This window comes from Strongylocentrotus purpuratus, unplaced genomic scaffold (assembly GCF_000002235.5).
Source record: "Strongylocentrotus purpuratus isolate Spur 01 unplaced genomic scaffold, Spur_5.0 spur5_scaffold_10, whole genome shotgun sequence".
NCBI classification, from domain to species: Eukaryota; Metazoa; Echinodermata; class Echinoidea; order Camarodonta; family Strongylocentrotidae; genus Strongylocentrotus; species Strongylocentrotus purpuratus.
In genome coordinates this window covers 21,364,083-21,377,570 of record NW_022145595.1, presented here as the reverse complement: position 1 = coordinate 21,377,570, position 13,488 = coordinate 21,364,083, and the positions used below count along the sequence as shown (strand labels likewise).

Genomic DNA, 13,488 nt, shown 5'->3' with positions numbered 1-13,488 from the left:
ACTGCGCCTTACAGATTTTTGAAGTTTTGGTTGTATTAAAAAATTACATTTCTTAGCAAAACTATAGTATAAAAACAAGCAATAAACTTTTTTCACACTTCGTTTTGCTCAGTATTTACTTGTACATTAATTTTAGAAGGTTATTATGCAAGGGAACGTAGCTTCCGAGTGAAAAGATTTTTGCATTTTTATTTGTCTAAACGCTGCACTTTTGGGCCCTCCAGAACCTAAGTTAGTTGCAGTCTTTAGTATTTGCTACCTTTTTCGGGGGCACTTTTTCAAATTTTGAGGGGGGGAGGGACGATCCCCCTTTAAAAAAATGAGGGGAGACGTGTCCCCCCCCCAAAAAAAAAAAACGTTCCCCGCCTCCTCCCCCCCCCCCCACCGCCCAACCCCCCTGCCCCCCCCCCCCCCCCCCCCCCCCTGATACCGTGCATGAAGCCAGGATTTGTTTACTATTACAGCACTCGACCGATGGTCAACACAAATCCGAAAAATACTCTAACTCTGAAGCAAACAAGAAAGGAAAAATTTAGAAACAAAAATATAATAATGACCCTGGATGAGAGACTACGTAACTTGTCCTGTAAAAAAAAATGAATATACTTCGGATACGTTTTTAGAATAATGCTCTTTCGCACCAGTGGGATTCGCATTCGGCGACAATCTCCATGCCTTTTACACTATAATGAATCGCTAGTTTCATAAAGTCGTCATTAAATTGGCACCGTTAAATTGGCCTTTTTCGGATACCAATAATCTACGTGATTCCGGCCAGGATCAACGCACGGATGAGTTAGGGATGATAATAAAGATGCTTGGTTCCTTGTAAGAGTAGACTACAGCCGTGCAGAGCAGGTACATCTTCTTCTTCCAATAATAGCACGTCTATAGTGACAGAAATGTAAATCAGGTAAATCTTAACTCCAATTAAGATTCATTTTTAGAGTATTACATTTATTGCCCTTCTGTCGTGGATGCGCCATGGACGTGAGAGAGCCAGGCCCAGAGGGCCAGACCCGGCCCGTGCTACATCATTATTTATAAAATGGCTCTAGTATTTTAAGCATCGTGATTGGTCAATACGCGTCACATGGCATTGACAAATTTTTGATGCAAGCACGATTTTGCAGAAATGAGTGCAGAAAAAGCGCAGTAAAAAGTTATATTGCACGGCGCGTACGTGACCATGGAGATCCAGTGCGCGCGCGTACGCGTAGTACTAGTACGCTCCCTCGAGTGCATTGTAGGCTATAGGCTACGCGCGTAGCTAATATTGTACGCTCCACCATGATCCCCAGCTCAGCGTACGCGTAGCTTAGCTCTAGTCTAGCTAGAGCGGGGTATTATTAGAAAGCAAATTTTTGTTTTACTTTTGCCTTGGATTTAGACCCGTTTTGACTTTTGGATTTTATAATGAAGCTAGCCAGGAATTTCAGCTGTCTGATGTACGTAGACTCGTCTCTAGACACCCTATGCATTTTATTTTTAATCAAACAATGAATCCCGTGGACTTTTTGGTAAGCCTGCAAGGTCTTAGACCCTCATTTTATTTCTAGAACCAACATAACTCTAACACTTAGATCTAGATCGAACTCTCGTATTACTATTATAAAAGATCTAAACTTTTGTTTGTTGCTGTTTGTGTCGCTATTTTATAAAACAAATAACGCACTTGACCCTGTTGTGCGAAACGTAAATGCAGTGTTCACTCGGTTTCTTCAGATGGTTCGCACTGTCAACTCGCCGCAAGCGGCTCGTTGCACAGAGCGGCACCAATCTAAAGAAACCTCGCGCGTACTGCATTCACCGCTATTGCACTCTGGGACGTGCGTTATTTGTATAATGCACCGCGGCCGCGCACCGCATCATCATTATTGAATTATTCATATCCTGGCCTAAGCTTGGCAGTGAAATGGTAGAATTTATGATGATTTATATGTTTTCTTGAGTTTATTTAACCAGATTTTGATTAAGTGATGGTAACCTTTAATTGGAGTAGTCTATAACTTAAGTTTGAAGAATTAATGTGTCAAAAATGATGCTGATCCCTTTTCTATTTTATTTATGATTTTACTTTTTCAACAGGTGTTTACCGACTCTATATTGGCTATGCACATGAAAAAAAGGTATCCAGTTCATCATCATCATCATGTGAATGTAATGCCAGTCAATTAGAGAAAATGGCTGGTGACGGACAAGAATGGGAAGAAGTAATCATTCTTCAGAACCAGGATGGAGAACCGATTGCTAAGAAAAGAATGGATGTGAACGGAGAACAGGGTAGGAAATCTGAATCAGACGTGAATGGATCCAGAGACGCTGGGAGTGGTGCACTGGACAGGGACGTCCTGAGTCACCTGTCGATCATGTCGATGAAGGCGGGTCTTTCTTTCTCACCACAAAGTGACTGGACGAAGGTCTGCAAAGAAAGGACAAGTCAGAGGTCGAGAGACGATGATGAAGAGGAGGATGAAGAGGAGGAAGACGATAATCCATTGAATGTTGTCCCTGCTGATGGGTAAGGAAAATGGATGTCATAATTCAGGGGAAATCCCTAGTGACTGTGGGATTGTTTAAAAAAATATGTATTTCATTGATTTTTCATTTAATATGACATACATGTACATGTACATGTATGTCATTGATTGTTGCTCCTACATTTATGGATACAAAAATGAAGGTTATGAGAGGGTATGTACATGTAAAAGCACAAGTTTACAATAATAATTGAGGGCAAAACTATGGGAAATGTAGAAAAATTGAATTGATGAAATGTCTAGTTCAAAACACATGAACAGCTGCTCACATTGGTTATCCCACAGTCATTTTGTCAATTTGAATAAAAATCCCTGCAACTTTCTTACCAGGGGCGGATCTAGCTTTTTGCTAAGGGGGGGGTTGAACAATAATGACGATGCGAAGCATCGTCCACGAGCCGCAAAGCGGCGAACCGATTTTTTTTGGGGGTGTTTATTTCAACCCCGTAAGTGATGTTTTCCTGGCATCTATTAACACAATGGAGACCATAAAAAGCAGTGCATGATAACGTCTTTTTAAATCAAGTAACAGTTAAATACACAGTTATATCCAGAGTTATCATGTGTTTGGTAAGTTACCAGATGAGTTGAATATCTTCTCACAATATTTGCACTTGAAAGGGTTTCTCTCCAGCGTGTGTTCTTTTTTCTTTCTTTTTTTTTTTTTTTTTTTTTTTCTTTCTTTTTTTTTTCCTTTTTTTTTTTTTTTTTTTGGGCCGCCCAAGGGGGGGGGGGGGGGTTTAAACCCCCTAAACCCCCCCCCCCCCCCCCGTAGATCCGCGCCTGCTTACCTTGCAGGTTAGTTAATTGGACTTTCCTCAAACATTTACAGATCTTTTTCCCTCATTTTTCTGCCTTTATCAAAAACAACTTGTTTCCAGGGGTTTCACTCCCCCTTTAAGTTGAAGTTTGTAATTGGTTTGTCACACCTAGTAATAGCGACAGTAATTAATGTGACAGTCAGGCTAACCATCGTCTAGTGCCCTCTAGTGGTGACTGCGAATCGTATGAATGGAAGTTGCAGCAGGTTAATCACAGTCTAGTTCCCTCTATTGGTAGTGTCATGACAAAATAGTGATCTGTGGCCAAGATTTGTTAAATCCTCAGGGTAATTTATCATAGATCTTTGTTGTATAATGACAAATCTTGCATTTCAAAGGTAGTATTTTGATGTAGTTCGACAAGATCACCCAAAGTTGAACTGTGAAATGTTTATTAATTTTCGTGTATCTAAAAGAATGTGAGAAAATATTTTACCTAAAGTTTAGTTTAAAGAATAGTGATCATTGTTAAGTCAGGGAAAATTAAGGTTCATTCGAAATAAGTGAAATGCGGTAAAATTACCCAGTATCTGTTGTTACCCCTAATCTAACAATTAACATCCTTCATGTACATGACACATGTGCATATATACGGTATGTACATGTAGGAAACACAAGGAGTAAATAGCTTGTAAAAAATACTTGTGAACTTGGTGACGCTTGAAGACTTAATTGATTTGCATGGGTAGGACTACATGTATGACCAACACATCATGAGACTTTGCTAAAATCAGTATTCACGGTGAATGGCAAAAGGTGACATTTTTTATGAGTTACAGACTTCAGGTTATCTGATTTATACTTGGGCTGAATGCCATGCCCTATGGGATATGTGCATACATTTATACACATGTACATGTATAATCTCCTGCTTAATTCCAAGTGCTAATTTGTCTGCGTCAACGTCTAAGAATATCGTCACCCAAGGCCACTGCGATTTCTGCAGACTTAATGTACTACAAATACATGACCACATGCTTCTTAAAATTAATGATGAATACCGGTAATATTCATTTGAGCTATACACTTCTTCTAGTGTATATTCGGTGCTTTTGGTGAGAGATTGATACCTTCAGCAGACTTTTAGGCAAACTATTTAGTGTTTACATCCAAAATTTGCATATACATGTACATGTACCTTGTTTTAACATTTTATCTCTCACACTGATCTACTGGTAAACCTTCAAACTGTAAATTACAGAAATCTAATGGTAGGCCTAATGATTTGATTTGTACACATAGACCCATGTTAATCTTTCCTTGTTGATAATCCAAACTACCCCCTGCATAATTACTAACTACTCAATTCCCTCCCCCCCCCCCATGAAGTACACCTCACCTCACGTATCCCCAGATCCCCCAACCCCCCCCCCCCCTTCCCACCTAAATAAAAATATATCTCTCATAATGTGCAATTGATCCCGTACACTATTTTGAGACTTGAGTTGCAGAATAAAGAACTAATGACAAGAAGGTCTTGGAACTTTATGGGCTGAGTACGATACATTTTAAAAACTGTATCCCTTACAACATAAATGTACTTTACCTTACTTCTCGTCTGAAAACCCTGAATAATAGCAGGTGTGCGTCATGATTTTCACCTTTCACAGGAAGGCAGTAAATCCTCATCGCAAACAAAGCATAGTACTCGTAAGATTGAAAAGACGATGAGTTTCCACAAGCAGTCTTTAGTCGCTTTGAAACGATCTTGCATGGATGTGTTCACCTTGCTGCTGCTCTTTCACCAGTGCACAACTGTGGGGCAAAGTTTCTGTGTCAAAATTAAGCTACTGGTATTTAATTCTTGTAAACAAATAATACATGTTCAAGTATTATAAAAGGAAGTCTTATAATCAAGTGTGTTCAAGATTTTGGACATTTTTCTAATGAAATCTTAATTGCAAAATGCAAACTAAGATCCACGCCCCCTCTCATTCCCAGGACCCGCACCACACAACACCACCCCATCCCTACCTACAGTGTACTACTCAGCCCGCCCCTCACCCACCTCACCTGCCTCACCCGCCTCACCTGCCTCACCTGCCCCTCACCCCCCCTCACCCCCCTCACCCCCCCCCCCCACCCCTCACCCACCTCACCCCTCCCCTCCCCTCACCCCCTCACCCCCCCCCCCCCCTCACCCCTCACCCCCCCTCACCCCCCTCACCTGCCCTCACCTGCCCCTCACCCCTCACCCACCTCACCCCTCCCCTCACCACCCCTCCCCTCCCCTCACCCCCTCACCCACCTCACCCCTCCCCTCCCCTCACCCCCCCTCACCCCCCCCCCCCCCCTCACCTGCCCTCACCTGCCCCTCACCCCCTCACCCACCTCACCCCTCCCCTCACCACCCCTCCCCTCCCCTCACCCCCTCACCCACCTCACCCCTCCCCTCCCCTCACCCCCCTCACTCCCCCCCTCACCTGCCCTCACCTGCCCCTCACCCCCTCACCCCCTCACCCACCTCACCCCTCCCCTCACCCCCTCACCCCCCCCCCCCCTCTCACCTCCTCACCCCCTTCCCAATTTATACCCAGGACTCATCCGGTCACCCTCCCCATTGCTCTTGGACCCACCCCTCGCACTGAACAATGTTCCCCTTCACGTCACACAGCATACATTTTGTGGAAATTAGATTAAACCTAAAGAGCATAGCGGTAAACAAGGCCAGGGCAGGAAGTGTTTGGTTGGGACTGGTAAAACAGGAGAATTAAAGAGACCTGTAATTTAGTTGTCATGTTTTCTTTGACAGCATGAACAAGGTATGAAGAAAATGGTAATAGAAATGATCCCTTTGTAACTTTGTAAGGTTTTTTTTTCTTAATTTCAGAAGCCGCTGGCCATATATCCTTAATAAAAAATGGTTTTCTTGAAACCTCATACATTGTAGGTACAGATAATAAAAAAAAACGAGGACATTCAGAACAAAAGAAAATTTGTTTGTTCATACATGTATGGCAACCAAGAGTTTATAAACATGAAATATGTATATTACTAGACCAAACATTAATTTTCAGTATGGCTAATTAGAATTGGTAATGTACACCCATATCTACCAGTTGATCAGCTAATTAATTCAAACATGTGATGAATTCATTAAACAAAATTGAAGAAATTGGGGATTTAAATGATCTTGATGGCCTGAAACCCTTGAATCAGTGTAATGTAAACTCAACCATTCACGTACCATGCAGGGTTACATGCAGGATGTACATTGTCCCTACCAACCTACATGTACGCGCGCATGCAGTATCTCACCAGAGTACCAGACACTCTGCTGTTGACAGCTGCGATTAGCCCGATGTGTCATTGGTTCTAGAGGTTCACTCCGAGGGCAGCTTAACCACTCATAGCTTGGAATGCCTTATTGCCGTAATACACGTAGCTCTTTAGACTCTCATAATCCATCGTAAGAGCTGGGAGTCGCCCTACGCCTTCTTTTTCGTCAAAAAGCACATGAAGATGTCATTTTTCGAGGGACAAAATTAGTCTAATGAACATATGAAATGGATTTGTTTGGACAAATTTAGTTCAGCTCATGGATGCATTGGTTGAAGTCGAGTTGCTTTTGAGAAACGACTTGACTTGAGAATCATTTTTGGTGTTGGCCTGGATCGAGCTGTCGAGGTTCCTTTGAAAGTGGTGCATTGTTAGTGGAAGTAACTATGGCATTGATTGTGGCAAACTTGATGCGAATACTGAAGCATCTGATTGGAGGCTGTTTAAAACCAAAGAAAAAGCGGTAAGCCTGGTGACCAACGTCCATTGATACATTTAGGCTTTTATCTTTTGTCATTCTAAAATTCCCCTTAAGAACATTTTGTTGAAGGGTAGGGAATAAATTTCCTCTCTAAGAAGCAGCATCATTCTATTATCTTGTCCGTAAGTTAATAGTTGGAGTGAAAGAGAATACAATTAGTTGACGTCTTCTTCTTTGTCATGTAGTAAAATCCCGAAAAATCTTTTGTCAATCTATCATTGTTTTCTTCCTCTCACTTTAGATTGACCGTCCTGGATATTCTCCCTTGGGAAGATGTTTTAGTCTCCAGAATTCTGCCCTTCATGAGCCTCACAGACTTGTTTCAGTTGCGACAGGTGTCCTGCGGTTGCCGAGATGCTGTAGCGATATTCTTTGCCTCCAATCATCACCTTGACCTGTCTGCTGTAGGACCTGAATTCACCCAGGATGCCTTTCGCGTTGTATCTGCTGAGGCAAAGAACCTCACCACGCTGAACGTTGCCAATTGCAAGAAGTGGATCACTGACGATCTAATCCTGCCCGTCATCGAAGCGAATAGAAACCTGCGGGATATCAGCATCTCTGAGAACTCGAGTCTGTCGACCAACGTGGTGCGGAGGATAGCCACCAGGTGTCCAGACCTGTGCAGCCTGTCCCTTGCAGAGTGTCAACAGGTGACGTCGACATCTGTTGAGTGTGTCGGGATGAACTGTGACCAGCTGGAGCACCTGGACCTCAGGGGATGCTGGGCTATGGACGATGATACTCTCAGTCTGGTCCTGCAGCTACACCCACAGCTGAAGTGGTTGTCTGTAGCCAGAGCGTATGGTGTTACAGATCTTCTTGTGGATCAGATATGTACGTACTGTCCAAACATTGAGTACTTGGATGTTGAAGGGTGCTGGAGAATCACAGATGCTGCAATTCGGTAAGTGGTTTTTTTTTGTTGTTGTAATTTACTGTACACATTACTACCACATTACTGAGAATCTCTGTCTTCTTCTCCTGTTTGATGAGATGTATTCTTATAAGGTAAATAACTTAATATTACTTGTCAAATGTATGGCCTGCTGACAAGCAAAACTACAGCATTCTTGAGGAATATGATTACTTATATATTGAATGGCTTTGAGTGTGATACAAGAATATATTGCTCGAGCTATGACAATATTGGACGAGTCAAAGACGAGTCTAATATTGCCTTAGCAAGGGCAATTTATTCTTGTACTGTATCAAAAGATAACAAAGCCATTCAATATTATTATTATCTATATTATCCTGACTAGTGAAATAACAAAATTTGACTTACTGTACCATGGTAATATTGATTTGTTTTCGTGTGATATCAATATCGATAGTTGAAGTTCCCGGAGAACTGAGCAATACAGAGACAATATTGGTCAGTAACCGGGTACTGCGCTAAAGATATTGAATGCACTGATTTATTGTACCACTTAAAAGCCTTACATAGATAATAATACCTAATATTGTCCTTTCATTTTATAAGCTTATTTGTATAATAATAATAATAATAATAATAATAATAATAATAATAATATGTCTTGTTTACCCAGGGTAGCCTCATCAGTATTCATACTGTTCTCCCTGAGGGCCCTGCAATCATATTATTACCCCGGTCATCAGATTCATCTTTGTCAATGTCAATTAAATTGAAGATTAATGAAGCAATACATGTACATGTAGCTTAGACTAAGCACTGAAAACAAATAATTGCATAATTGAAGCACATTTTTTATTTCAGAAACATTGAAAAGCTGATAATGAAATGAAATGTGATACTACATGTATTAGAGAGTTGACTTTGGATGGCCTCTCTTCCAGCATTGAATATCTATTTTGTACCCTCCTTTTCCCCATTTATTTATTTGAACAGCCAATTATGGAACTTGGAGAGCCTGAAAACTTTAAAAGTTAAAGACTGTCGCTATATTACAGAGAGAAGTCTCGCGAGGTTCCGCGCCAAAGGGGTTCAGATTGATGTATTGCTTCCAGAAGAGAGCGATCTCGCCAAGTTAGAGCGCCATCTACGGGCTAGGGAGTTTGGACGAGCAAGGAGTATACCACCCAACTTTGCGTTATGATGTCATCATGCATTGTATTTCAGTCTACATACGAATGTACATGTACTGTATGTGCCACAGTTAATTTAACGTATATTTAAAACAAGAACAAAACCCCAAGAACATGGCATTTTTAAAATAAAAACTGTTATTTCTTTTATTTTCTTCAATAGTAATTTTGTACTATGCACAAATGAATTGATATGAAAAAAGTGTCCTCAATGGGTTTCATAAGTTTAAAGTACAGTACAGGATAGTGAATTTATATGTACATTGCACATGTATAAGGAAGCAGAGTTGAGAGTTGGTATTCAGAGTTGGTTTGATATAATGCATGTCATTGCATGATGCACTGGCAAGTTCTCAAATTCTCATTCCCATCTGTTATCAAATATCAACTACTACAGAACAGTATATATCAGTTCAATTTGTTTTGTTTTTGTAGGGGATGGGGGGGGGGGGGGTCTTTGGTTTGTCACTTAACAATATTTTCTAGTTTAAAAGCGACGACGTTACATTCCAGCAGTATGTTTTCAAAATGTATTTGGTTCTGGTTTGAATCTACATCTAGCACATTCAATAACACAATGTGATATTCCACACTTACACTGTATACATGTATACATATACATAGGAAAGTATGTATTTGAGTATGAACATGTATACCAGAAATGTTTGTTTTGCACAGTGCCTTGTTAAAGTTTAAATATTTGACGTTTGTTTTATAGTAACACAGTTGGAGAGACAAAAACATGTAGAGGTGTTGTGGTCTAGTTGATAAGTCTTCGGATAGTGCACCACTACATGTAGGTACGGGGTTTGAATCCCTGTCGCAGCACTAACGTCCTTTGGCAAGACATTAATCCTACATTTGCCACACTCGACCCGGGTGGAGTGAGTGAGTGCCTGGTAGGATTCATATTTCATTCCTTGAATGCACTGAGCACTACGGTTGCCGGAGCTAAAGCCAGGGTAATAATATCCAAAGTCCTGCAGATGCTCATTAGAGATTTTTTATATGCACTATACAAGAACAGCATATTATCATTCTTATCATGTAACAAAACTGTCATAAGAAGCAAGAATTCAGATTATACATGTACATTTAATGTAGATATCTGGCAAGTATTTTATTTGTACCAGATTAAACAGATCATTGTATACTATAGGCCTTTGGTCTCTGAAACACGAGTAAGACAAGTTTTCGCGAGCATAGCTGAAGACATATTGAATATTTTCAAAACACTTTAAATTACGTTAATATATTTCTATTTTTACTTGGCCCTTACCTAGCTTTTATACTTTTTCTACCAGAATTGTTTTGGTAGGCATTATTTATTCTTGACCATTAATAATTATGTTTCATTTGATTCTGTGGTAATATATTTTCTGACATTACTAGAACATAATATTTGATTTAGTGCAAGCTAATCTTTGACACAGAGATAATCTATTGATTACAATTTGTAATTGAACACCATAATCTGGAAGCTGTAATCCAATATTAAGTGAGTTAATGTGGAAATACATATTGGTATAAAGTAAAATGATAACTCATGTGAACTGTGAAAAGTGTACAACAGATATAATTTCAATATTCAATGTTGTGATATTTGAAACTCCATTGATAATTTGCCAACAAACTTCAGAGTTTTATAGGAAGTTGTATTTAATGTTCCCATATTGTAACAGGAGATACTCCATGATCTTTGAAAAGTTTAATTTAAGATATTATTTCAACATCCAATATTTCATGTTGTGATCTTGGATGCTGCAATTGATCATCTATTAATTATAATTTGCCACCAAACACCGGGTTTGTATCGGAAGTAGCAATTATGTGTTCCTAGATTTAATGTAACATATATTTGTCATGAATTAAGAAAAGTTAATGTGGAAGATATTATTTCAATATCCCATATTAAATGTTATTTGATACTAATAATCTACAATATTAATGCTAATTTGCAACCAAACTCCTGGTATTTATCGGAAGTTGTAATTCTGCACTCCTTAATCCTAGATTCAATGTAAAACGATATCTGATGAACTTTTTAAAATGTATTAAAGATATCATGTATCAATATCAAATATTTAATGTTAAAGGTGATATTCGACACTCCAGTAATTTATTGATTGTAAAAATTTGCCACCAAACACCAGTTTTGTATTGTCAGTTCTTAGATTTTATGTAACAGGAGAGTTTTCATGCACATTGAAAAGTTTATTTAAAAGAAAGCTTTTCAATATGAATATTGAATGTGAAGTGATATCAGAAACTCAAGGAAATTTTTAAACTGCAATTTCCTTCATCTTGTACCAGATTTACATGTATATGGGGAAGTTGTAATCACATGTTCCTATGTTCATGACCAACAGATATCAATACATTTAATGAAAGATCAATATCTGGACTTATTACACGAGATTGAGTATTAACATAATTTGGTTCTATGAATAGAAAAGGGAGACCGAAAATACATCTCTACCAAGATTTCCTTCAAGACTTTGTGTGTGAGTGAACTTTAAGTTTAACCATACTCAGAATCAAAGGAAATAGTCATCTGGAAATAGTTTTGATGTAAGATATTTATAATCAGTTTTATTTTACTCTTTCTGAAAGATATAAATAGACAGATTTATATATTATACAGGTATATATAGTCACAAACAATCAAGAACAGAATTGAACAAACATACAATTTGAGAAGGATGATCAACAATTATAGTATTTTCTTGTTTCACACAGCAACATGTAATTAAACTTTTGAATATTAAAATATTATATATTATATTATTTGGCACGTGGAATTCTGTTTGTACTGCATGAGACCCATCAAGTTGTTTTCTATTCTTATAACATTAAATATTGCCAATTTGATGAATACTAAAACAAATGTGCAGTTATGATTGGAACGAATTATTGTATTTTTTAAAATCTAAGTTTTTAATATGAATACTCTGTATATTGAATCAAAATCCTGGGATCCGTTTCACAAAGCATTTTTTCAATGACAAATGACAAAAATCAATGACAAATCTGCTGATAACCAATCAGAAGCAAGGATTTCAATAGCTTATAACAAAAACTGTCATTTGTCACTAATGACAGTTGACAAGTTTTGTGAAATGGGGCCCAGGATTAAATATCTCGGATAGATTTGCATTTACATGTAGTTACAGACATATCTTCTGCCTTTTGAAAAGCTAGTAAAAAAGAAGCTTTGCAATGAATTAGTTTTAAGGAAACCTCCACTGTAAGTTAAGTAATACATGTAGTAATACTGTCAATTAATAGGTCTACTGATAAAAAAGTTGCTTTTGTCAGTATTTAACATGCGCAGTCCACAAGTAAACCAGTCAATTTAGTAACATTGTCATTCAACATGCATAATGAGAAGAGTATCTTGTCTACAGTTAAGTTATGCAGTTTTAGAAGGACAACTTGTGACACATTTTGATGTCATCTACCTGGTTAAAAAGTGTTAGTATTCATACCGACATCTCACATTCAGCATTGAGCACTTTGGGTCCACAGACAGGCAGGTTGTAATTGGTTGCTTCCTAAGTATTAAACCATCTAGGGTTTCATGGGTACTGTCCAGTATCCCTTATAACATAGGGGCACCCCACAGATTGCAGGAAACATATTACGTAATGCAGACTCCCACACACTATTGTCTAGCTTCTTTCAATTGTTCTCTCTTAATGCGAAGGTCGAGTTCTGATAAATATGATGAATGAGTAGCAAATTTTCCTCTTCTTGCACATGAACACATTGGTACAAAACATCTTCGAACCTCTTAAAAGTACAGGATTTTAACACTATACATGTAATTTGTGAAGATAAATGTTAAAATTGAATGAAAAACATTTTTATAGACATACACTTTGCTTTTGTTTTCATTTTACTGTAAATGTAACTACCACATACTGTAGTTTGTTGAGAGCCAGAATGGCATTAACTCATATACTTTAAATTAGAGATAATGCCTTCCTGGCTCTTAACACATTAAATTGTGTTTCATATTATGTATAAATAATACGTATTCAAAGAGGTTTGTGAAAGACAGGTGAAATTTACGGACAAGGCGTTCACTGGCAAATCACGGTATGCATCACGGCAGTGTATTATCCTGATATATTTGATATATAACAAGTGCTGGCACAAAGAAACAATATGTATGTCCTTTATGTAGTATGTGTGTGACACAATACAATATAAAAATGTGAATTAAATGTCACTTGAAAGCTGTAATTCTAATGACTCTTGTGTTGTTCCTGGTGTTTTCTTCATTGTTCACTCT

At 38.6% G+C, this 13,488-nt stretch overlaps 1 protein-coding gene across 2 annotated transcripts; it reads left to right on the top strand.

Annotated features, from left to right (window-relative positions):
- Positions 1 to 790: 790 nt before the first annotated feature.
- LOC115921723 (F-box/LRR-repeat protein 15-like) lies at positions 791 to 9,266 on the top strand. 2 transcript variants are annotated; one of them, XM_030979753.1, is made up of 4 exons: positions 791 to 858; positions 2,089 to 2,521; positions 7,363 to 8,028; positions 8,995 to 9,266. In XM_030979753.1, the coding sequence occupies exons 2-4, from the start codon at positions 2,184 to 2,186 to the stop codon at positions 9,200 to 9,202; spliced, it is 1,212 nt and encodes a 403-aa protein (XP_030835613.1). In that variant the 5' UTR covers positions 791 to 858; positions 2,089 to 2,183; the 3' UTR covers positions 9,203 to 9,266. The 2 variants fall into 2 exon arrangements, with proteins under 2 accessions (XP_030835613.1, XP_030835612.1); XM_030979752.1 differs by having other exon boundaries at positions 797 to 913.
- Positions 9,267 to 13,488: the final 4,222 nt, after the last annotated feature.

Excerpts from the sequence above, each read along its gene's own strand:
- LOC115921723 (XM_030979753.1), top strand. The coding sequence starts at position 2,184 with ATGGCTGGTGACGGACAAGAATGGGAAGAAGTAATCATTCTTCAGAAC. Across the intron at positions 2,522-7,362 it reads AATGTTGTCCCTGCTGATGG|ATTGACCGTCCTGGATATTC; the intron begins GTAAGGAAAATG and ends CTCTCACTTTAG. Across the intron at positions 8,029-8,994 it reads ATCACAGATGCTGCAATTCG|CCAATTATGGAACTTGGAGA; the intron begins GTAAGTGGTTTT and ends TTATTTGAACAG.